Here is a 26,121-nt window from a genome sequence, read left to right as displayed (position 1 = left end):
GCCCATTATCATCAAATCACAAAAAGGAAGAAAAATTTAAGGTCTGCTGCTTTACATGTTGTAGAAAAAGACAGAAAATAGTTTATTTGTTTGACTATTAATTCTGAGGTAGCCATGGATAACAAAATCTAAAACACAAATGGATTTTCATTTCTAGGTAAGATGTTCATTACTTTTAACACAGCATGACAGTTCACTTTTTAAGTATTTATCTGTTCATTCAAACTGTAATTTAAATGGAGCTGTATTTATAGGTTTATAGGCTGTTTTTTTTGACTGTAAAGCTAGACAAATAATTTATTGAAGCTCTGCACATTTATATTTTACTTCTTTAAAAGCAAGTAAAATAGTAGCTACACAGTCCTAGCACAGAAGTCCTGTTTCTTTACTTTTCACTAACCTAAGAGAGCTTGAACATTACATATGTAAGCAGCACCTTAAACTGTGTCTTCTTTGTTCTAATTCTGGTATGTACTATCAACTAATAACGCACATCCCTGTTCATTAGTGCTCTGCTGTAGGGTCACATTGGAAAGACCTCTTCATTACTCATGCACTGCTTGTCAGCATGCAGACTGGAGCAAGATTACTAATACATCTGTCTAATTTTACTGAGAATATTGATGTAAAATCATGCTCAGCCACTGTCTGCAGAACTAGAAGTCAGTCTGATAGGAAAAAAAAATCTTAGTTTTGCTTTTGAAGCACCCTATGTAGTAATGAGGAAATGATGTGATTGGTCTATTGTGACACATCTGTAGTCTGCAACATTAATGCAAAAGAAATTATCTCACTGATTACAACATTTAATTCTGAAAATTAAAACTCCACTAAGGGCATGTGTTAGCTTTGTAGAGAAAAAAAGGAGAAAAAGAAAAATGCACTTTCTAATAGATTTTCTAATAATCACTTTTAAAACTTAAATTAGAACCCTGGCTTTATATCAATTTAAACTAGCAGAAGTTCTCTTTCTTATCATTTGGTCAAAGAATATATTTTTTTTCCAAGAAATAGCCTTTACCACATAAATGACTACCGTCTAATTAATTAGGCTGACATTTAGCACTGAATATGAACCTTTGAGGTCATTCTAATTGTTTTCTGCTGCTTCAGAATAAACCAACAAAAGACTAGCACCCAGTTTCCAAGCAATTTTCTCATCTATAGTGGGTATCTTCCTAATTCTGAAGATAGTGATAAAATACAAAGTTGAATAAAATATAGAGAAAATAAAATCTAAATGATCTAATTATACTGTCTGTTGTCAGGGTAGTTTATTTTGTCCTGTAGGGTTGAGATTAAAGGAAGCAAAAGAGATCTGTACTCTTTCTCAAAGAAACTAGAATCCTAACAGTTCTGCTGTACAATAGCCACTAACAGCACTACATGGTAAGACTTTGACATCCGAGTGCTGTCTCTGACATATCTCTTGCTTGACGGACATAAGATAACTGTGCCCACTTACTAAATCATGTGCATTTTTGTGATCGTTCACACCTGACGTGGTAATAATCTTTAAAATTGTTCTAGGCTTACTTAGTATAGAAGTACAGTTTCCAAAGAGAAATCTTCAAACAATTCCTATGTTTCAAAATTTTCATGTGGTGGATATAGGAAAAGAAGCCACAGAGAGACAAATGATTTTACCGTATCATTCTGATTTTTTTAAATCAAATCCCGCCTCCTCAAAGAACTCTGACAAATAGAGAGTGTCCTTAAGAGCTAAGTTTTTATTTGGATTTTGATTCACCCAGCAGTCACAAAAATCATAAACAGATAGAGTTTTCTCCAGTAACTTCATAGCTGAGATGGGTGAAGAGTATAATTTTCGACAGTTAACTTAGTATCTTTTGGAATCTAATGCAGCCTAGCCTTACCATGCTATTGCTTGGATTATTCCCTTTCATGAACCGAAGGAAGGAATATTTTGAGAACATTATTTGCAAGATTGGAGTACAAAACCAGGTATGAGGATATAAATGCTGCCGCGTGAGACTTCTGAAATAAAATTAATCTTCATGTGCCTTCTCTGAAGAGGCAGTAAGAAAACTATCTGAATAATATATTTTCCAGTTTGCTTGTAATTCTGAGAAGAAAATTATCATCTTCTGTGGATGGAGATGAAACCTTTTTTGGGGCAAGCAAATATTAAGAAAGCTATCTGAAGGTAAACAAAATATTTCCTTTTAGGTTTAAGTCATTTTTTGGAAGTTCAGTCTGCATTTAAAGCAGATTTCTGGGAAAAAAAATCAAACACTAAAACTAGAAAATAGTATTTAAACATATCAGAGTTGAATGTACTGATTTCTAAGCAAATGGTGAAGGAGAGGAGAGAGAGAACTGCTAAATGTATCCAAAAAACCTAGCAGATTAATGAAATCTTTCAATATGACCAAATTTGTATGTCTGGCTAAAAGATAGTGTGGAGAAATCATTTTGTCTAGCTTAATTAGCCAGCTTGCTGTGCCTTTCTATATAAGTTCTTAGAAAGGAACTGCCTGTGGCTGAAGATTTGTCTCTTTCCCGCTCATCCGATAATTCAAAGAAGGAAACACACTGCAGGTCGTGAATGTAACCCTTCTGCCACAGGGTGCGGCGGATGTCAAGAGGWTACATGAATTTAGAAAGGGATTAGGCAAAGTCACGAGGGATAGATAAACTGGTAGGATAAGTTATCGTGGCAGAGATACAAACATTGGCTCCGGAAATCCCTATACACTGCCAGAAATTGCAAAGGTCACAGGGGAATGATCACCCTGTRCAGACCTTTTTCTTTTTTTCAAATAAATATTCCCTGGTAGCAATTGTCCAAGGCATGGTGCTTGGTTAGATGGACTTTGGTCCAGCCTGTACATCTATTCATATGTTCTAGGGCTCAGGAATTGCTTTTCTTACTTTCTTATTTGACTCACGGTATCAAATCCTTTCCACCTGCTTTTCTCTCTTTTGTTAGACTGATTGAAAGAGACTACAGTAACAAGTTTTTCACCATCTCCAGCATCTGTCAGCCTTTCCTTTTAACCATTTTTCATTTACCATTCCTCAAAAGATATTCACTTTTTWAAAAAATAAATAATTATATCACACTTCCAAATTGAGAAATTTGCATTTATTTTTTTGCCCATGATGCTTTTTTCTAAAGATGAAAYTAAAATCTTACTTGTTTCTAGGTCCTGTTCCACAAGACAAACTATGGGCTTAGAAAAGACTTTTCAAAATGAGAGTTAAACTTCTGAGAATGAAAGCCTGTTAAAAGGAAAGAGACAAGACCCAATATAAATGCATATGAATGCCAATGAAGTCAAACCAATTACATCAGTGTTAAGCCACTTTCCTTGGGAAAAAKAAAATGAATAAAAGAATATATTGGAGAACATCAAAGGCCAGAGATGTTGTGTTTTGCTATTTTGTTTTTTTATAGTTCTTGAGTATTTTTTTTAACATTGTATAAGGAGTAACATCCACCCTGCAATGTAGGTGGAATTTTAATGTTGCAGGACTGTAAGTGCAGTTCTGGTGACAAATACTTTGAATTATGTTCTGGGATTGCAAGGCATTAAGACASTCCTAAGAAGTTTATATTACTGAAAAGTAATAAAAGAGAAAGGAAAGTGGGTTGAAAGAATTATGGAACTACAGAAATACAGATTCTTTCAAAAAGGGCAGCCGACGGACCCATGGTCTTATCAGTGTTTGACAGGTGCATTTAGGTTTACTTGGGTTATTGCTCTCAGACCTATCAACCTCTACTTAGCTCAGATTTTGCCTTTTACAATCATGATCAAGCAGGGATGCTTAGGGCAAGTCAATAAATAGAAACTTCCTGAAAGTGCATAATTTCTCACATCTCTAATCTTCCTGCCACCCAGAAAATCTCCACATAGAATAAAAAGATTTTGTGTAATCTTGTGGACATGATGAAGCAGACGCTAACTTAAGGATGACAAAAAAAATTATAATGCATTTTCCCTACTAGTAGATTCCTCTGCAGGCTGCTTCTCTTTCAGAGCTCCCAGACAACCAAGGTAGCCAACCTTGGATTTAGAAATGTCTGAAATAAGGGGCAATTTTACTGCAAAAAGTAACCAAAGATAGAACCATGAGTTTCTGTATTTTTTATCTCATATGTTCCTGACCTCAAAAAGTGCAGTTTCCTGCTGCCAACTGTGCAAATACCTTTTCCTGAATCATTACAATTATCAAAAGCCCAGCAGAGGAAARATAACTCTTCTTACTATCTATGCGCCACCAGACTTCTGATTATATTTTGGAATTACACCTCTGCACTGCCCACTGCCTTTTACAGGACTTTCTTACAGTAACATACAGGAAGATGGTAAAGAACTCTGTAGACACTATACAACATTTATAAAATATGTATGTGTTTTTAATATAGATATATAACATACATAACATAACATATATAACATTTAGAAATGAAACACTAAGCTTTTTCTCTCAAAAGTTTTAAATACAAAATGTGATAGGGTTTTGGCCAAATTTCAAAGTTTCTAAAAGTAAGAATTGAAAAGAACKTCTGGTATGAAGCCAAAGTCTCTAAAATTCTAGTTATGACTAGCCGTTTTGAAGTTGTAATCCTAATTTTTAATTTAATGCACATTTTAATGTCTTTCATGGTACTCAGCAGTAGAATACAGTTGTTTTGGCCTCTAGATAGAAGAGCGTTTTGTCCAAAAGGAATTAAGGAAAACTTCATGCAGGTGATTATCACATTGCTGTTTTGGGAAGGGTCACAGCACACACCCCAGCAGGGCTTCTATGTATCTTTTCACTAGTTTTTGGAATAGCTGGAATATTCTCCCCATGCTGTGTCTCCACAATGATTCACCATTGCTAATTGGCAGCGCAAGTCTGAGAACAAAACATGGTCTTGCTTCACGGGTCTATGGGACTCAGGATAACCAGCCCAAGGTTTACAGTGAAAACAGACCCCCACCGCACTACTAAATTCGAACTTTATTACGAGATCTACAGTGGACTTTGTGGAATACCCTGTCCTACCCTGCTTCCTGTGGAGTCTAGAGTATGCAGTTTATTACTTATTGCAGCTAATGGGCTGTTAGCTAAGCAGAACAGGGCTATTAATGGGTTCTGTTCTATAATGCTTTGTTAACAGAGCTCTCAAAGAAATCCACAACTTCAAAACTCCCATAATCAATCCAGTTTAATTTGTTATACGCTCTAGTCAAATTGCATTTCAAAAGGCTTTTATAACACCAAAATTCTGTTATCTGCTAACAGCATTAGCAATGTTAATATTCTAATCAGATGCAAAATCATTAATTACCTACGCCTTCTTCAAATAAAAGAAAAAGAAAGCATGCACGCACACACACACACACACACACAAAAAAAAAAAACCCTGGTGCAGTTCCTAATCAGTAACCCTATAGATCCTTTGAGGTTTATGAGTGGAAAGGGTTCATTCTCCTCTGGATATACCTACAAGCCTTTCATTAGTGCTAAAACGGGGCCCAGTTGTCTCCCATCTTTGCACCTTGTGATATCATTTACCCCAGTACGAGGCACATGTCCAACAGCATTCTCCCGGTGTTCCCCAGTTCCAGGACACCGTATTTAGGGTTCAGTTCCTCCAACTGCACAACTACCTCCAAAGATGTTGGTTAGCCTTCATTTAAGCCTGTTCCTATGTCTGCATAATGTAACACACTGAATCTACAATCCTAGGGGGATTGGAAGTACCCAGTGAAATAAGAGTGGCAGTATCGGCTCACGTCAAGAATCCGCCTAACTCAATATCCTACCTGCGACAGTGGCCCAAAGTGGATACGTCCCCAGAGCACTCTCCCAGCATCTAATTATTTACAGCTCACAAGTCTCTCTGTGCTTGACGTGTTTTGCCCCACGGATCTCTTTTTTTAACTATTGAACATTTATCTTCAATAAGATAAATAACTATTGGAATTTATCATCAAATCCATGAAAACTTTTTGCATCCATAGTTTTCTTTGGCAAAAAGTCACAGAGGTCTACCACTTGTCATGTAAAAAACAAATTTTTTTTTTTTTTTGAACTTGCTGCATAAAAGCTTTTTTTGAGGGGAGATACAGTAAACATATATGAAAAATAAGATCTCACTTTACACAAGTGTTTCCAAAACTTTGAAAGTTTGTCTCCAGTTCATTTCCATACTTCAAGTTTTATTAAAAAKCCAACATGTATCTCCCTGCTCCTTAATATACCTCTTCCTTGTTATTATTCTACAAATTAGTGCTGCAAGAGACCTTTAAAGGGTYCCTTTCAAGGCCACCTTATCCAACCTATCCCTGCAAAAAAGCATTGTGACTGGCAGAGACATATTTAACAAYATTAATATAGTGTTATAATATTAATATAAAGCACTCATGGAATGAATGGAGTGGTTAACAGAGGATATGTTTTCAGACTCTCAATAATTTCAAGTAAAGATTCATGACTGAAAAGTTCAAATGACACATTAAGTAAATAAACTATTAAAACAAAAATAATAATAATAATAAAAAAAATAAAGCAATAGTTCAGTGTCTGTCCTTGTCCTTTAGAATCAATGAATCATTTTTGCCAGGAAAAAGTGCATTCTATGCTGCAGGAAATACCAACTKAAACTTGATGACAAGCTAGCAAGCAATTGTACATCACACACTAAAACTAAATGACAGCTTTAATGGTACTGGGGAAAGTGAAACATATTGCTATGGCTGTAAACTTRTTAATGACAACACTGTCAGACAAAAAGAATAAAATATACACAAATAACTATTTATTTTCATAATAGTAACAAATTGTCACATAACAGTTCATTTGCCCTTTAAACAGCAATAATTCCTATTTTTCAGAGAGAATATTTCCAAAGAATAAAGGMAATCATAAAACACGACCATGAGGAAATTTCTTATACCTGTATCTAAATAATAAAATGGGTCTGAAATGTATGCCCTCTGACAAGGAACTAGGCRGAGAATTTGGTTCCTTCTAGTCCTGCTGATAACTGGTTATTTGGCCTCGACCAAATATTTCRCTTTTGCTTCCCCATTTGTAAAATATTTGCACTTCTGCCTGAAGAAGATTGAAATACACTGAATCAYGGCATGGCCTTGTCCAACTAACACTTAAAACTTGTGTATAATTAATTTTAAGCATACACTTAATCGCTATGACTTTGAGTTGAATGAATTTTTGTGAAGAATCAYGAAAGCAGATTTTTCTCTGAGATAGTACAACATTGTACCTTGTTTTTGAAGTAGAACTGTTAAATTCACATTGTATGAATTATAAAGCAATATTTATTTTTACTTTTAGCTTGACTGTCCAGTGCTTTTAGTTTTCATTGCTATCAGGTAGTTTATTTCTGAAGTACAAAAATGCCTCCTTACACTCCTAGAAAAGAGGAATAGAAATATGCCRTGAAATAATTATTGGATTTGAATAGTTTACATCACTTATTTCCTTTTCTTCATTTTTTTGTGTACGGTCAGTTATAGCAATAACTGATTGTTGCTGAGGAGAACATCTGGATGTAATGACATTTCTGCCTTTGGCACACTGATGACCAAGCTGTGGGAAACTGGACAGGGTGTTAGCAGGGTCATTTTGCCACCGTTATGTACCTGTTGAACATGCAGCAGATCTTGCTGGGCACTGAATCTTTCTGAAGATTTCATTTGTCCTAGAAACTATAAAAGAGGGAGTTTGGCTTGTATTCTTTTAATACTACAAATTGAAATTGAATTAGAAGTTTATAGTTAAAGCTACTTTACATAATTATTGATCCCATAATAGGCTGAACTCACACATGTGCTCCAGCACAAATCTTTTTGACTTTTTTCTTCAGCCAAAATAAACTGCCTTTGATGTAAGTTGATAGAATCAAGAGAAAAATCGAGCCCTTTTCAGAAAAGTGAGTAACAGCATCTCCCATTAGATGTCCTGTTGCTGGAGCAGCAGGTGTTCTCAGCACAGCACTGCTGAAAATCAGGTCCAAGGCGTTTGATCAGCAGAAAATAGCCCAGATTACTTCTGTTTTTCTATGATAGTGACAATGAGGAAGACTGCTCATTGCTTCTAACTACTGAATATTGGTCTTAGGGTTTAGAGATCTTGTCTTTCACACCTGCCTGCAAAATTCAAGAACACAGGCATTTTCTGATTTGTGTTTTCTTCAACTTTGTTACCTGCTTACATCCCATTGAAAGGGAGGCAGGCAAAATGATCTTTTTATATTTTACACCTACATCTTGTAACATTCAGAAACTTAATTAATGGGTAATGCAAACACCTCTGAAATCAGCAGGTGAAAGACATTAAGSAAGCCAAAAGTAGGTATTTTTTGTCCATTTGGGGAAAATCTCAGCTATGCCTCTAGGAAATAAATAAACGATGCCTCTGTCCCTAATTTGATAAGCAGGTGTTTTCAAAGGTGTCCAGCTTACACTGGAAACCAGGTATCTCATTCCTTTGAATTTTTAAGACTTTTTTGAATGACGACAAATGCTTTTTTTTCACTCAGAAATCCCTCCTTCCCATATACGAACGATTTTTCCAACTACAGTGGTAACACAGCGCAAGTAAATCAATTGAATGGACCTAGGAGCCTTTCTGAGCTCCCACAGGAGGCTTGACGCTCCTGCAAGCTGTCCAAGGGCCCAGACACGGGGCCCAGGCGAAGCYCCACCCTGCACCACCTGAGCACCACAACACTTAGCAGCACCGCAACACAGACCTGCCACTAAGCCTACACACAACCAGCACGCTGCATTGAAGTAACATGTTTATTGAAAGTGCACTGAGACAACTCCACAAGGGAAAAAAAAAAAAAAAAAAAAAAAAAGCATTATGTGAGTTTCCAGTTTCTAGCTCCCACTATGTCTTTTATTTAAATTGATGTTCCAAAGTCTGGACATATATTTTTCACAAGTGCCATTTATCCATCTTTCGTTTCAAAGAACTCTCAGTTATAACAATTATCTTCACTGATATAAAACTATGTACTCATTTTCTTACGGCTGATTAATCCTCTAAAGGCAGCCTGATAGTTAAGCAACAGCCTACTTACTGTCTAGGCTGAACTTGTAGCTGGTTATACATATACATATATATATATATATATATATATATGTACACACACACATATATATACACACACATATATACACATACACATACACAAGTATTGTATATTGTGTATACAATAATTTTCTCATGTGCTTTGAATTTATGCTGGAAAATAATTGTTAAAGTAGATGACAATATGTTTATAAAAGAAAGACTGACTGTGAAGCTTATTACCTAAATATGGTTCAAGTAATGACAAAATTGATGAACACTGCCTGGAATATTTATCACAAAGTCAATTAAAAGTATTGTATATTCAAGAACAACTGGAAGGGATATAGTTACTAAATATTTTATTGAATATATCCAAAATTTAAATGGGTGCTATTTATATAACTAGAAAAATATTTACCAAAAAATATAACAAGATATTAGGACATTCTGTGCTCAGCAGTTTACGTTATATTTAAAGCTTAATTTCAGAATTCTAAGCATTTATGATGGATGTGTATTTGTTCTGTTTCTAGCCCTCTTCCTGGAACAATTTCCAGAGTTCAAACAGCGGCAGCAAAGTAAAATGGAGGAAAACAAAATTCTCTACCTTCTGCTTCAGTGTCTACTCTATTATCTATGCACCATCTTCTTTTTATCTTTTTATGTTGCAAAGCCAGCCTAGTCTACTTATCCATCTCACATTCAAGAATTACAAGTACACTTGATAATTAAAATCTGATATTTACTATCCTTGCTATGCAATGGCATGATGTGTGGTGCAAAACTGTCACTGTTAAAAGCAAGGTATACAGCTGTCCAGGTCTTTTGGCAGCATTTCAAGATGTCTTGCTAGAAACACTTAGGAGACATGCTCTTAAGACGAAACTACATCAGATTAAYGGTGAAGAGTGAGAAAAAAACACTACATATTTTCAAGTTATTCAGACAAGCACTAGCCATTTTGGTTAACAGGAGTCTGGGAGTTTCTCTCTGAAATCATCTATTTTTGAAGTCACTTATAATTCACCTTTGCGGTTACAACTGTTCTTTCAATGACAGTATTTGCTGCAGYAGGCATTAGATTGTTAATAAGTGTTTATAGGTTACCACCTCTATTTAAGAGCAGATGATGCCTTCTTTATTCACKCTCCATGACACCTTCCTCTGCGAGTAGGCCCATGAGGCAGGGTTCTGCTTCCCTGACACCAAACAGCACTTCTTCCTGACAGACAGCCCCCTTTTCGGGCAACCCCAGAGGAAGGCACCGCTCAGCGCGGATTCTGGACCTCACTGCAGGTCTGCCCCAGTGGACTCTAGATAGCTCCTGTCCCCTTCACTCTAGCACTGCAGCTTACGCTCATCTTTTCAAGACTGAAACTAGCCCTGCCTCTCACCCAAGCGTCTGAAGGCCCTTTCCGAGGCTGAGCTCTGGTCACTGCAGCGCTGCGCTGGGGACGGCAGCAGCGGTGACACCAGCATCAGCCGGCAAGACGCCGCGCRCGTCCTGCCCGGGCGAGCTGCCACATCTCAGGTGCGGTGGTGAGGCAGCAACAACCCAGCATGCCTCTAATGATGTGCGAAACAGCTTTAATCCAGAGCAACACTCATCCGAGTGTGAAAGTGAAAAACGCCAGTTTTGCCAACATTCATTCATTTAAATATATATATATATATATATAAAAGATTTATATAGTAGCATCCTGGTTCTTTTGAATGTCAGTTAAAAAAAAGAAAAAAAAGATGTTTTAAGGAATGTGATTGTTCCTCAGTTCCCATTTACACTTCCCTTCCTCTCAGGACTGAGGTGTAGTCTCACCATCCCAAGCATATCTGAAAARCATTCATCTTGCACATCAGATATTTTCCGCTTCTACTACTGAAAGACTTTTCTTCGGGTCATAGCTTGTTTATTTGAATAAAGATTAACTTAATCGGAAATTAAAATAAACATATTTAACACAGCACCCTTTAAGAGAAAGTGCTTAGGAGTTTTAGGTTTACACTTAAATTTGCTTCTTAGTCCTTAAAATATGAACACTTAATTTTTAGGTTGTTTCAATGAAAATATGAACTGAACCCAAAGAAAAGGTTCTTTCTTCCATTCTCCCTAAGTGAGCATGCAGAAGAAACATGGATTTCATTTCTCAGTCCTCCCCAGAAGTACTGCACCTTCTGCTCACTTCCACTCCACGTCCTCCACTCCCTTCATGGGAACCAGAGAAATGTCACACACCGAACAAAATAGCATTCATAGGAACACAGRAAACAGAGCTGGGAGGTATGATGAAAAGTATAATCCCTGCTATCAGTTACAACCACACCATGCTGTCGGCAGGGTCTCTACACCAAGGTCTGGGAAGCTTTCGGTGGTCTGGGAAGGGAGGATGCCCGGGGTTGCTGAGGACGGACACCCAGCACGGGCATCCTGCTGAGACGCGACTCCGCTCCGCCTCCAGCTCCCCACTCTCTTTTTTCCCCAGGATACTCTTACTACTACCTCAGACCCAAGAGATCTGCGCYCCTTCCTTGGGACCTAGCACGCTCTCCGGGCAGCAACGCAGCTGCCGACGGAGCAGAGAGGGACAAATCGCTCCACAACACTCCTGCGAGCTGCAAGCGCTCTGCAGTGATGCGCAGAGGCACACAGGAGACCCAACAAACGTGACAGTTCACATATACATCCTCAAATAGTATCGAACAATAATTAGGTGGAAAGAGCTAAGCGTTAAACGTATCAGTAGCCGCTCTGGGCCAAGTTCCTCTTTGATTTTACACATTCTGTACACGTTCTGAGAAATTTCTCTGGATTCCATGCACTGTGAGAAACAGCAGAGCACTAAGGCAGAGCTGTGCTCCAGAAATCCCCGACTTCCTTCCTTCTCACACACACAGTTCAAAGTAAGCAAAAGGAAGAATATTATTATGGAGTTCTTATTTCTGTCATAAATTAAAAAAAAAAAAAAAAAAAACTATGTGAATAATTGTAAGTCAAAGTCCTTCAGGGACTGTCATAACTCCAAAAACTGTCTTTGAGGGCTAAATTTAGTATTTGAATTATTGAATTAGCTGAAAGAAGTGTACAAAGAGGGGACAGCTCTCTGTTAGTTATACATTATCTACAGAGGCTTTTAGGCAACAATAACTTTATGAAGAAATGAATAGACTGGTCCAAGTAAATTAACTCCCATCCATGCTTCCAGTACCGTATCAGGTTTTTCCACAAAAAAATTCAGAATGGGTGATACATCAGTCTCTCAAATCCTCCTTCAGGCTAAACTTGTAATTTTAGTAAAGTGGGAAGCATGTTTTTTTAGGCAAGATAAGGCCCCAAAGGACTTATTACAATACATGGAAACTACTAATTTATTGTTATCAATAACTCCAATAGTCTTCAGACAATACTTTCAAAAAAAGGACTGGAGAAGAAGGTAGTGTGCATTATCCTAATGTAAATCTTAAAAAAGCAACAGATTTAAAACTATACCTGTGTATTACARTCTCGGTTGTATACATTTAGCTCCACTAATGCTACTAAGATCTACACGTGCAGTCAAGAAATAAAGTGCCTCCTGTAAACACGCTTCCTTTGAACTGAAGAGACACTTCATCCTTTGATGTTCTCCTGACTTTTATAGCCTCACACAGGAAAGAAAACCTTCCTCATGCTGCTGATTCCCCTCATTCATACTCTCTTAATAATTTTATTTATGTAATCAGCTACTCACAGATGTGAAGAGGAAGATGGCAGTAGGGCCCTGCTTGACATAGCTAAAGGAGGGAGAAACTGAGGCCATGGAGAACAGTTGCTCAAGGTGATGCTGCTGGCAGGGGATATCCACACCTTTAAGGTGCAATATTATGCTGGATCTCACTTTAATCTCACAGACTGTATATAAATGTAAGGAATTAAAATAACTATTCCATTATTGTAAGTGATCAAAGGGTTTTCTGCTAGTTTCATATTTTGCATAGTATGTGAAAGCCTGACAAAGAAAATGTGATTAAGGTGTGAAGCTGTGCTGCCTGCCAGCAGTACTAAAGTGCAAAAGATTCCCATCAAAAACAGTAACTGAAAGAATAATGGGCATTCTGGGGCTTACATCAGGAAATAAAAATGCAGGAGTCCTTCTACATCTGTCGAATCCCAGAGAAGAATGGAGGAAAACAATCCAATTCACCTGCATAAACTGTCTTTTCCAGTGTGAGATCACCACTCCCTCCTTCCATTCACTCCCTTAAAATATAAAAGTACAGACCATGATAGACTCAAAGGCAGACTGAGTGTGGGGGAAATGGGCACAATTTTGYGAGGTTTTATAAGGATGTATTTTCTTTCTTGTTCATAATCAAGAAACAAAAATTTTATCCTCTGCCCCTTCACTCCTTTTCTCCTCAGTAATTATGCTGATGGCTATTTGCAATCAATTTAAATGTTACAGGAGCTAATAAGACCTGTTAAATCCAGCAGGTTGTCCCTAGATGAGAGGTAGGAAGGGGAATGGACCCCTCAGCCACTTCCAGGATGCTGAGTGCTGTCTCCATCATAGCACTTCTCCAGCCACGCAGGCATCAGCAGTTTGCCTACTGCTTCCACTCTTGTTTCTTCTTGCAGACTGTGCCTATTTCTTCATGAAAAGCTAGGACACTTCACAACAAACAGAGTAGGATGTCAGATGGGAGAGCGCACAATTTTTTTACTGTCTTTTTGAGCAGTACTTTTTATTCTCGCACTTTTCAACRCCTGTTAACACCTACTGTACTCCATTGGACATGTGGATTGTTTGCTACATCCTTCTCTGTATTAAATTTTCAACTTAGCAAAAGCRTATCTCCAGTTTAAGGTTTCTCGAAGTGTTATCAGCTCACATCAGCTACAGTCACCAGTTTACAAGCATCACTCACTCATCCTCTGCACTGACAGCTCCTCTTTGGGTGCTCTGCCTGCAAAGGCACAGAATTCYCTATCTAGCAAGCCCTGCTGGACACCAGTCATTCCTCACTGAGGGTGAGACTTGGGGAGCAGGCCCTGGTAGATTCATTACCCCAAGCAATAAATCCTTTCTGATTCTATGAAGGTCCTCAAGGAGGCAAAACCAACTCACGTGCAGAAGTTCAGATCATCTCACAGAACGGCTCACAGAGCGTCAGCAATTATACACTGCACAGATTGCATTAACAGTGTCTATTTTTTTCTGAATTAATTATCTAAAAACACCTTGTCGTTTTCTCACTTATTTTAATGCTAGCTGTACTATAAATCATTTAAGCAAATGATTTAACTGATGAAATGGTAGTAAACAGGACACTGCAAATACAGCTATTAGTATAATTAATTGCTGAGGTCTCATGTTACCATTTTGCCCAGTTCTGATGACTTATGATATAAGAGAATAAAAAGTCTGTCCTCTTTCCACACACATATGTTTACATTCAGAATAGTAAAGCAGATCATCAAAGACAGCTATGGGAGCACTTCTTGTATTCCTTTATTCAGGCTTTTGCTTTCTGCAAATATTCTTGTGCATTAAATCTCATTCATCATTGTGTCTGTGTTCAGGCTGCCATCTCCTCTGACACAAAGTAGATGAAACCAGGGACTTCCAAAGCTAAATTCATAAGTGTCCGTACCTTAAGCTAACAGCCCAAACCCTCCAGGTAGAAGTAGTAATAGATTCACATCCTCTGTGGCTCATAGAAAGTGAAATATGTGTAAAACACATGACCATTAAGTTGCATTTGTAGATGGGAAAGCCTGTGAATTCAACTGGTGTAGCTTATCATGCACTTATTAGGAAAAAAAAGAAAAACATTATGAACTTTTAATGTATTTACCAAGCTTACATTACTATTACTTTAAGCCATACTTGCTGCTGGATGTTCTCTGTTAGGAGAAAAAARTATATATATATTTGTGTCCACTAGAAGTTTTTTTTCAATGGTATTTGAAAAACGCCACAATAGAGCCTTAAATGTCTTGCTCTCATGTGAGCCTCAAAACCAAGGGCATCTTATACCGCCTCTCTGCTTAGACACAGCAGAAAACCAACCAATAAAAAAAAAGAAAAAAGAAAAAAAAAATCCTCAAGAGGCCCCAGGAGCTGAAGGACTGCAGTGACTGGGTACAAATTTTGCTGATTATGGCACCTCTCTAAATTAAAGAGTMATAACAAACCCAGTAGGCCATTCTTGCTCTGCTTGCCACCTCTCTAGGACTCCTATATTCAATGCAAAGATAAAAACAGTGGATGATACATCCAAATGAGGTGTTGATGTCATAACGATTTACCTATGCTTCCTTCAGTCAGGATTGTATGTATTCGGAATAGGCAGGTATCCAGTCAGAAAAGAATTACAGGTTTGATAAAGAAATTAATTGAGACTGACTGGCTGCATGTTGGTCAGTCTGGGTGATCAAACTGGTATCACCTAGCTGTGAACACAATTACACAATATCCACTCTCCTAATTATTTTGACTGCTGCCTTTACTTTTTCTTCTTTGAAGCGCTGATGCTTACAGCCAGCAGGCAAACTATCATACACCAGACTGGTTTCATATCTTTTCTGCAACATCTGTAAAGATTTGTAACTTGGACTACTTCCGTGTGGCGCTAAGCCTGATCTGCCAACCACGTACTTCCATGAAGCATATATAACCCTACAACACATGCCAATGGGGGTCCTCACAACCATACTAGTGACTTCGGGTGCTCTTTTCCTTGGGGCTTTGTTTATGTCTCCAGGCACTCACAACTTCCGTTCTTCTTAGCTACATAATCATGCACCATTTTAAATCTTAGCTTGTTACTTTTATCACCCAAGAGAAACACTGAACAAGGATACTGACACAAGAAACGACTTAAGAAAGCAGCTGCCTAAGCAGCTTTCACCTGGAGACCCCACAAACAACTAGATTACAAAAGCAGAGTTAACTGGGTGTGCAAACAGCCCCAAGAGGCAGCTTATCTGGCTTGTGTTTCCCACTTGGAGCAGAAAGGAAAGATTAGGAAAAACTCCTGAGTCAGTCAAGAGCACATGACTATTCATTTTCAAAGGAAATTATACTCCAAACTGCAGTGGTTTTGCAAAGCCTGTTCTTAAAAACTGATCTCCGTTTAAATGGATGGAAATGATGAAGCCTGAAGGCCTTTATTAGCAAAACCCTTCAGAATGGATCCATACAGAAAACCTGGAGGAAATCACTAATAAAAAGCCTTTCATGTCTCTGCTGAGATTGAGTCTGTAAAGCCTTGTTCTTTTTCCCATCAGGTTGAGTGAGGACACAAAGGGCTAAGTGTATTGGTATGTTTTTTAATGCGATACCTTTTTACTCCGTGAATATATCTGCACTTGAACAAAAAAGCATTTTTCACTTATACCCAATACTATTTTCCAGATTTGAATACAGTACAGTACAGACTTGTATCTCACACTAAGTCGTAGTGTGGAATATACTGGTACTGCACATTAAGAACATGAACACAGAGCAGGAACCTTCTAGGGACAAATAATAACTTACATTTTGTATTCTCTTTTTGCTCTAAAAGAATTTTCTCCCTTTCTTCTGCCTTTAGCTCAACTGCATATTACATTAATCATTTTACCAACTGAGTAAACAGATCTGACCCCAATGTTGAAAAAAAAGGCCATGTAATATCACTTTACCCAAAGGAAATGAAGCAGAACACTAAACTGTAAAAGAAAATGACCAAAACAGAATATTTTGTGTAATAATTCCTATTTGGCATAATAATTCCTAATACATTGTCTTTTATCTCCAAAAGTGAAAAAGTGAATTTTGTAGAAGTCTTCTTGCTGAAGATCTGAAAACTGAAGCAAAGACAAATTAAAGTCCTAATTCTTTTCAGTAACTAACCGTGAACCTCCTTAAAACACCTGTTTAATAGATATTCACCAAGCAATCCTGAATTATAAGCAGTGATGACTTGCAAATAAAAATGAAGCTCAACTTTTATGCATTTAAGAGAGTGCTATGCAAACATACCATAAAGCAGCTGGAGGAGTGTGCATGCAGAAACGGCACCAAATCTACCCCAGAGAGGGTCCGCAAGTGAAAAAATGAGGAGCTGTTATGAATAGTTAAAAGCTGATACATTTTAATATCAGTCTTCAAAATGTGTCTACAGGCTTTCTCTGCAAAGAATCCAATAAATGAGATTGTCAAAAGTTTTCCTTTCCAAGTGTTTTTTGTTTCTTTTGTGTTGTTTATATTTACAGAAAATACCTGCAGTCACGCTCATGTTGTCCATGATTTTAGAATATAGAAAGGTACTGCACTAAACTGCATTTTTCAGGAGCAATGGTTGCATTTAAATATAGCAATGAAATAGCCTGTGGAATACAAGAAAACAGTATCGCCAATGAAAGTCTTTTAAAATAGGCAATTACATACCAGGCACCTAATTTCTAAATACATATATTTAAAAAAAAATAGCAGGAGTTAAGTAACTTAATTCTTTCAAATATAGCTATTGGACAAAAGAATGTGAACATGTTCACATTGCACAACATCTGATTCCTACTAGTCCTTAATTATAATGGCCTCCATTCTGCAATTCCTACTCAGGTAAAGTTGCTATTTAAATCAGACAGCTCTGCCTCGGGAAAGAAGGCCAATATTTGAACTGGAATTTGTTAATGTTAGTATAGCTGGCCAAAACCCAGCAAGAAAAGTAGCTTGTTAATATGCATCCATGTACTCCCCGCTGAGGTCAACATAAAGCTTATCTATAATCACATTTTAAGAAACCTAGTGAAGGGGAAGGATGGGCTGGGTCCTTACACTGCAGAGCCAGATAAAGAGGATGCATATTTGACACTCTGGTTTTGCCTTCTTACCTTGAGGAATCAGAAATAAAATAAATAGCTGCAATTATTTGAACAAGTCACGCAGATGCCTCATCAGGACTATGAAGAAACAAATGGGAAAGAAACATAGCTCTCAGAAAAAAAAGGAACACTATTGAGGCAAGACAGCTGACCCATACTAAGTCACGTAGGTAAGACAGAGTTTCCAAAGCACTCGGGAATAAGCAATTCCCAGTGGCAAGGTAGGTACTGCTAAGTACTGTGGAAAATACTGGAATGTCCTGTGAAAGCCAAAATGCCTCTCTGCTTGAGTYTGGGTGCCTGAAAATAGACATCACTTGTATGGAATTTTTCAGGGTATCCAGCCCCTATACAATGGAACCTATACTTTGTTAAAGACCAGTAAGATCTTTAAACAAAAAAACAAACAACAAAAAAAAAAAAAGATCATGCAAGAGCCCAAACTAGACAGAGGAAGTTAATGGAACTTCTGAGAAAATGGTTAAAAGCAAACCAACACCAAAGTTGGGAATCAGACTGTAAGATCAGTTACTTWTGAGTAAACTCAAAGATATTTTCCTGAATTTTTAAGAACTGTTCTTGATATACACAGGAATAATTGTCTTTGTTTGGCTTCATGTCCTGACACATAACTGAAATATAAGTATGCCCATCTAAGTTGCAGAAGCTCCTGTCCATGCTAACAAAGAGATGTAGTGYTGTATTAGTCCAAAATTATCGCCTCAAGCTAACCATACAGAAAAACAACACTCTACAGCAAAGGCCAATTTTTCGTTTCAATTACACTGGTACAATCTTACTGATTTCTTCAGGTTTGCCCTAGCACAAATTTCATCCCCTTTACATCAGTCACACAGTCATATTAATATTAAGGAATATGATGTATGAGAGAAGAATATTTGGTCGAATATGTTTAAATCCAAAGAACGTTACCTGCTTACAATATGAATTTGCACAATTTATAGTAGRATCTAAAACAGTTAAGAAATCAAAGCAGACTGCTTCCTCTCTTAGGAAAAAGCAAATCTCAAAACAATCAAGGCCTAAAAATGAAATGCATGAGCTATTTTGACTAGCATACAAACAGATTACAATGATAAAGCTGAAGTTAATCAATTTAATTTACTTGTTAGCGTGTTTTGTCTTAAGTACTGTACTATGCCTGCAGAAGGAATGAAGGAACTCAGTCCTCACTACTAATCCTCTAAAAGGAAGATGAAATTATTTCTGTAGCCTACAATAAARCTTCTGGGTTTACAGTTTTTCTCAGTCCAGTAAAATGCTAGGACAAAAGCCTTATACCATGCCAGAGAGACAATGTTCTGTGTTTTCTGAAGAAATCTGACTGTATTTCAGTGAAGGTCCATCATTTATTTTCCCAATAATAACCCTGAAAATTAAATCCAGACTCTGATGGATTGGAACTATTGATAGCCAATTTTCTCTCTGCTGTGCAGCTATTTTACAGGGATTGCATTTAGAACTATGCATCTGTTTGAATATAGATTTTCTCCCTGGTACACACATACCCTTTTGCTGCAAGTGACACCTAAGTACACAAATATTCTTGGATTCCATCAGCAAGTGCTAGTAGCAGAAATTTTAAGGGAAAAATGTTTCCAATAATTGGGGTCTAGCTTGAGAAAAACTCCATGGATAAAAACAAAACACTCACTTCAAATGGAYTTTTATAATCAATCCTGTTTTAGAAGAGTAACATTAAATCCAGTTCTAYTTTTCTAGTCAACTGGCACCACATTTGCTTTTGCAGTTCAAACCTGACTGTATAGTAAACCTTTATGGTAACCCTCAATATACTCCAAAATGCATCCTTGGGAATACGGTACTACTCCGACAGCAAAACACTATTCAGTCTTACGAAACTTGCCTTTCTAAATAARGAAAAACACGATGATTTTACATAATGCTGACAATTAAAGTAAGGTTACACGCCTACTGCTGAACTGAGCTGTAATTGTTAAATCAGAATTAATAAGCAAATTTAATGAAAATCTCATTATGCTGCAGCTCAGCAAATGAAAGCTGAAGCTACTTTAAGTAAAAATTACACATACTCAGAGTTTAAAACCAACGCTACATTTGAGTCTATTTGCTAATTTTTCTGGATGCCTCAGCAGAAAAGTCAGCTCCGAGATGGCACAGCCTCCCCGTGCCCCAAGAGTCGCCAGGTGGAGCAGGGCCCCGCGGGGGCAGGCTGGGAGAGGGACGGTCCCAGGGGCTGTCCTCGAGAGCCAGCTCGGAGCCCCCTCGCCAGAGCCAGCACAGGACCCGCACCCGCGCTGGCGACGTCCATCGGCCACCAACCTTGCGTTAGGCTGGAGCTCTACACTGCACGTTGAGACAGTATTAAAAAAAAAATCAGAAAAATCAGAGAGACCAAACCCTGCAGAAAGAGGAAAATTATTCCAATATGCGAGATTTTTGATTCCAGTAGGTTTTTTTCTTCCGAGCCATGTGACATGTAATAAACAAAGTTATCTTTTGTTCAATAGTATATACTAAAATCTAATAAGAGCTGAATTGTGTGTGAAATGAAAAAAGAAGGGTGGTTGATTTGCCCCAAATTACACTTATGAGGAATATATTAATCTCCAAATCCACACAAAGTCAAACTGAGACCCAAAGGGAGAAGCTTTACTTCTAATATAAAACACTGACAAAACACTTGACACATCTTTCTTTTTTCCCTGTTTAGACTAATCTTGTACAAGCACTGTAAGAYTTGCTATACATTAACAATTTTTGATACTGTTACAAATATTCACAACCACAAGATGAAGGCTGGAGGGTAAATAATTCTTTGTAAAATTGTACAGCTATCTTTCAAAAGTATGCAAGCAGGCTTAATGTTGACTGTGTTGCTGAGATATACTAATGTAATATAGATGGTGCATGAAATGAAAATTTTCTTTTGCATTCAACTAAAAAATAAATATATACAATTCTCCCCAAATATCAATGCATAATTCTTACATCTGAAATCAATTTGAAGCTTGATTTCAAATCATGAGCAAAATTTCCTGCTTATAATGTGCAAACCAATGTATTGCAATAGTTGAATGTTTCATTTTTGGTGTATTGTGTTCTGATGAGTAAAAATCTTGTTCTATTCATGTTTTGCAATAATTTCAGCTCTTTCTGTCAGTAAGAGAGATTCTCTGAATAATGTATGCAGTGTAAAAGAAATGAATAGGTTTAAATAAAACACACAGGTGGGAGGAGGAAAAAAAGAGGACTACATCAAAATTGATACAGATCAGTCAAATTTTGCTGACCTACAGCAGAGGCTATCTGCTTAAATAACCTGTTTCATATATGTTCCTGATTCAGAACAGAGTTACTAATGTTCTGGGTCTGTTAAAAGAAAACAAAAATGCCAAAGGTGATCATTAGAAGAGACACATTAAAAAAATCCTCACAAAATTCTATTTCCAAAAGTTTTGCTGGATAAACATTCAGTGTTTTTATCTACTGGAAAAAATATACACTTTTCTTCTAGTATTGCAGTGATTTACCCACTAATATGTCATCCATAATCCTTTGAAATATTCTTTTTACTGTCCCTAATGCGTGCAGTGGGCCAGACACAGCATCTTTACAAGTAACCACTGCAGTAAATGGAAATAGAAAGAGGGGTARCTGGTCAAGTCTTAGATCTTTATGCTTAAACTCACATGAATATTCATTTCCGTCCCGTAGCTCTAAGGCTTTTGCACTGTGTATTTGGGAACACATGTGCACTAACTAAATTCTGTGCAAATAGCAAGATCCAAAGCCACTGTTTCCACAGYGCTCCAGGAAAGAGTTATCTTTGCACATGTAGGCTTGTGATGAAATCACTTAATTCAGAGCTGATAATGGGGGGGGGGTTAATTAGGTTAGAAAATCTCACACGTCTAYGCTTTTGGAGCCTCTGTCAGGCCAGCAAACTCCATCACATGGAAGCTGGTGTCCTCCAGCTATCAGACAATTGATTTTTGCAGGATTCTGCTCATATTTAGCTTTAGGGACATGTGATTTGCTCATGCAGTTGTCTGTCAGTTTTGCCTATGTTTCAGCAGAAAAACATTTGCTGATTAAAAAATATTCTTCAGTATTAAAATGGTAAAGAAAAACAAGAAAGTCAGATTATTGGCACAAGGTTGCAAAATATAAAATAAATGCATAAAGATATACATTTACTTTCTTCTTTTCTCTGCCCCCCCCTTATACTGTACAGATTCATCATCTCTGAGTCATTAAACTCTCTAGAACTGAAACTGGGTTCAGTTAAAAAAACAAAGGATCAGGTTATGAATCACTRTTTCTGTAAATGACAGGAAATAAAAGCGGACAGGTTTCCCTCAGTTGAAATAGTGCAAACTAAACATAACCAAAAGTTGTTAGAATGATAGATAAGAATCAGCTTYGCATGGTCTAAATGAAGAAAAGTTTGGGGCAAATCTTTTTGAATCTAAGATATTGAACTCTCACAGAACTGGTTAGTTTTATATATTTGTATTTTAAAACCATGCAAGTCACTAATGTTCTAATTGAAACACGGTGCATTTTTTAAAAAAAAACTTAAATGGAAATATAACCTCTGAAATTATTTGCTAGAACTGATTGCGTAGGCAGAATCTAAGATAAAAAAATACTGACTTCATCAAAAATTACTGATTTCAATATAAAAAAATAGCCCCTTACTCCTCTACTAAAAATAAAAGTTTTGAAAAACTAGTATGTCATTTCTCCTTGTAGAATATATAATCAGCATTTGCAAAATTTGATATGCATTGTAATATTTTCTCAATGAACTACACTTGCATAGACCTGATTCCTTCCAGTTTCAAAGCACCTTTTGAAATGCTTTCTCCTTATGGAATTTGATATTGATTTTCACGCTAAACACAACTAATACGTTGCTTAATATAGAATTCACACTTAATGGGACATCAGTCTTTCCTGCATAAAATGAATGGAGCCATTTTGGCAGCTCAGAAGCTTTTCCTGTTAAATAAGRTGGCAAGGTCATCTGAAACTTGGAGAACCAAAGACTTGTATAATAAATTTATATAATTTATATAATAAATAAATTTAGCAATTCATTCAATAAATTATACATAAGAAGTGCACAATACACAGTATGTTTACAAATTACAAAGCACTGAAGAGATGGCTGTGAGAAACTGGAGATAAGCATAGTATGTATTTTAAAGGCACAACGAACAGTAAGACCTTCTCCAGTACGCTTCTATTTTAAACTCACTAAGCAATGTTGCTCAGGGCATCTACTTCCAGAAGCAATTCACTCTTGAATGAAGAACAGGGATTCTAAAACTTAAAGGCCACAGAGAAAAACCCACAGAACTAAATCCTGAAATATGAATATCAAAGTAGTAATGTTACTACAGTCKTTAGCTTTACCACGCTATATTCCACTATCTTACAAAATGAAACAAATTCCTTTTCAAAAGCCTGATATGTGTGAAGATAAATAGAGTTAACGCTTTGCCACTCTCGGAGATTAAACAGCATCCACCATGTGTTCTATCCACGGCTGAAGGACCCCGAGGTGATCTAAACGTAGGAAGCAGCTAATTATACTCTGTTAAAAAAATTTAAACGTAAATGTTACCTCAGTTGGTAAGCGTATTCCTTTTTTGTTTTTTCATGGTGTGTGTGTGTGTGTGCACGCGCGCATGTGCACGCATATATATAATATATAGTAGGAAGAGAATATTTGTTCCAGTTGAGGTGGTTTGTGAAATCAAGTAGATCGGATACTAACTTGATTTGGCACCAATGTATGGATGCATAGAGACATATCCACAGGATGTATGCATTACGAGAYGATAAGAGACATTTACAACCTACAATATAAGAGCAGGGCTGCCTCAAGTGACATCACCGGATCAACTGCAGCGTCAACCAACTCAGATATATTATCCTGCACACCACTGCTTCCCTGTCTCCTTTCCAGCCATTCGAAAAGCATTTGTGATCACAAATATTATTGTGTATTTTCAAGTACATGTAAGGCATGCCATACCCAAAAGCAAACAAGAGTAACTGTGGGGCTTACTGACTGAACGAGACATTCATAATTTTTCTTTACAATCACAAAATTCATCTCCATAGAAACCAGAAAGCAAGAAACTACAGTAATAACACTAAAGTAAATGTCACATCAGGTTAGTCAGCACAAGGCAGGAGAGAGGATTTTGCTCCAGTTAGAAACTAACCAAGATGCTGCCCCTTTTCCTCTTCTGCAAAGGGCAGCTATACTGAAGACAGACTTACTGATGTGTTTCAATGCAAGATAATGATGTGGTTTCCTGTTATTTTCAATACAATTTACTCGTAAGTTGGTCAGGTCAATGGCACGTTTACTTACAGGCATTTGTTACAGCGAAGCTGTTAGCTGTTTCAATGTTGTCTACATGAGGAACCAAATTAAAAGGTGCTTCAGATGCATTGGGGCTGGTGTTATGAAGAAAAATTGCTAATCGAAAAGCAGTATATTCCTGATCTGTGTTCCTGATGAAGAGACCACCTACAAGAAAAAGCAAAAAGCAAAAAGCAGASGAAGCAGTGTGAATTATTTGCAAGCTACTTACTATCCTGTAACACCAAGCAACTGTCTCTCCCAAAGCTGCACAGTAAGGCTGGTCCTGACTTTAATGGATAAGGAACTAATCATATTCGTAATCACAACTGCTGGCTTTAAATCACTGTCCACAAATCGATTTTAACCTCCTAGTTGCATTCCCACTTCTTTTCTGTCCTCTCAGTTTCCAGCCTTTCATACATAAATACCCAGATTTGTCATGATTACAGTGACCTTTGAAAGTGTTTAGCCTCCATCTCCCTGATACTGAACACATTGGTAAATCAGCTACTCAACAGCCTCTTATATTAAGTGGCAGGCTGATTAAGGAGAGCAACGCTTTCTGGATTTAAAAAAAAAAAAAAAAAAAAAAAGGAAAGAAAAGAAAAAGAAATCTCAGTGTAGGATAATCTGCACTAAACTGGAATATAATGAACTTTGCTCCTCTGCAGCCATGTGCAGGCAGGGAGCAGCTCCGCGTTATTAGCAGCATCGTTACAAGTCCACGAGAAATGATGCAGTGATGGAGCGGAGCTGGAAGGAATACAGATAACTGCGTCCCATCCGAAACAAGGGAGAGGCAAAAAAGCAGGAGGCGATGGGCAAAGGGTGAGGAGGGGGCACAGGACTATACGGAGAGACCTACAAAATCCCAAACTTTCCAACTGGGGGGGGGGGGAAGATGGGCAGCGCTGTGTTTTACTCCCCACCACCACCCCTTCCAGCTACTGCAACATCCAGCCAGGATAGACAATCGGCATCCCTCCGGGAGCCAGGCAGGAGAAGGGGGTGCTGGAGGGGGCAGAAATCACCCAGGGSCATCCCACCCCCTTCCTCCTCCTTGCAAAACCGCACAAGCCCCTTCCCCTCCTAGAGACCCCGGGGAGTCAGAACGAGCTTTGCAAAAGATCAGCATCCTTTTCCCGAACCCCGCTTCCCCGAACACGCACACACACACACGCTTTTCGTGGGGCCAGGAAATGGGATGCTGGTGGAGGAGAAATCGGCAGGCTCCCTTCAGAGCCGCCTCTCCAACTCACTTTGCAAAGGATTGAAAGCCTTGACAGACGCACGCAGCCCAATGCAGCGCTTACCTATTTGCACACTGCTAGGAAAAGCTCCCATTGCTAGTCCCCAAAAGCCAGAAAACAACAAGACAAGCTGTCTGCCAATTATCCTCATCTTCTCTTTTGCCTCTCTGTCTCGCCTTCTCCCGCTCGCTAGATGCTGCTCAGAGAGGCATTGAGGACGAGGCGGCTACAAAAAAAACAAGAATTGAAAAAAAAAAAAAAAAAAAAAAAAAAAAAAAGGACGGGGAGAAAAGGAGAGGTTTCCTCCTCCTTTCTTTTTGCTTTTATTTTTGTTTCTGAATTTGTTTGCTATTCTCTCTCTCTGTCTCCGTGTTTTCCTTCTCGCTGCCGCTGCCGGCGTTTCAGCAGTCCATCCCGCCGCGCCGGGTTTTTCCCGCAGTCTCCATAGCCGTGGGAGAGGTTTCTGTCCGGCTGCAAATGTTGCACATGCAGAAGATGGTGGAGAGTTTGGCGGCGGTGGGAGCGTCTAGTGGCGGCGCGGCGCGGCGCGGCGCGGGCAGACAGAC

The 26,121-nt window shown here is 38.0% G+C and overlaps 1 protein-coding gene across 2 annotated transcripts in view; it reads right to left on the bottom strand.

The window, feature by feature from the left end:
• The window catches only part of GRIA4 (glutamate ionotropic receptor AMPA type subunit 4), a 228,106-nt gene extending 202,297 nt beyond the window's left edge, over positions 1–25,809 (bottom strand). For both annotated transcript variants that reach the window (XM_085309044.1, XM_085309043.1), the window contains exons 1-2: positions 25,619–25,809; positions 24,312–24,470 (exon numbers count right to left, since the gene is read on the bottom strand). In XM_085309044.1, coding sequence (XP_085165170.1) covers positions 24,312–24,470; positions 25,619–25,706 — 247 coding nt within the window. In that variant the 5' untranslated portion in view covers positions 25,707–25,809. The remainder of the gene's footprint in view (positions 1–24,311; positions 24,471–25,618) is intronic.
• Positions 25,810–26,121: the final 312 nt, after the last annotated feature.

This window comes from Rhea americana, unplaced genomic scaffold (assembly GCF_003343005.1).
Source record: "Rhea americana isolate MKP2758 unplaced genomic scaffold, rheAme1 scaffold_29, whole genome shotgun sequence".
In the NCBI taxonomy this organism is placed as follows: domain Eukaryota; kingdom Metazoa; phylum Chordata; class Aves; order Rheiformes; family Rheidae; genus Rhea; species Rhea americana.
Note: the sequence above shows the minus strand (reverse complement) of the source record. Positions and strands in the feature narration are given on the sequence as shown.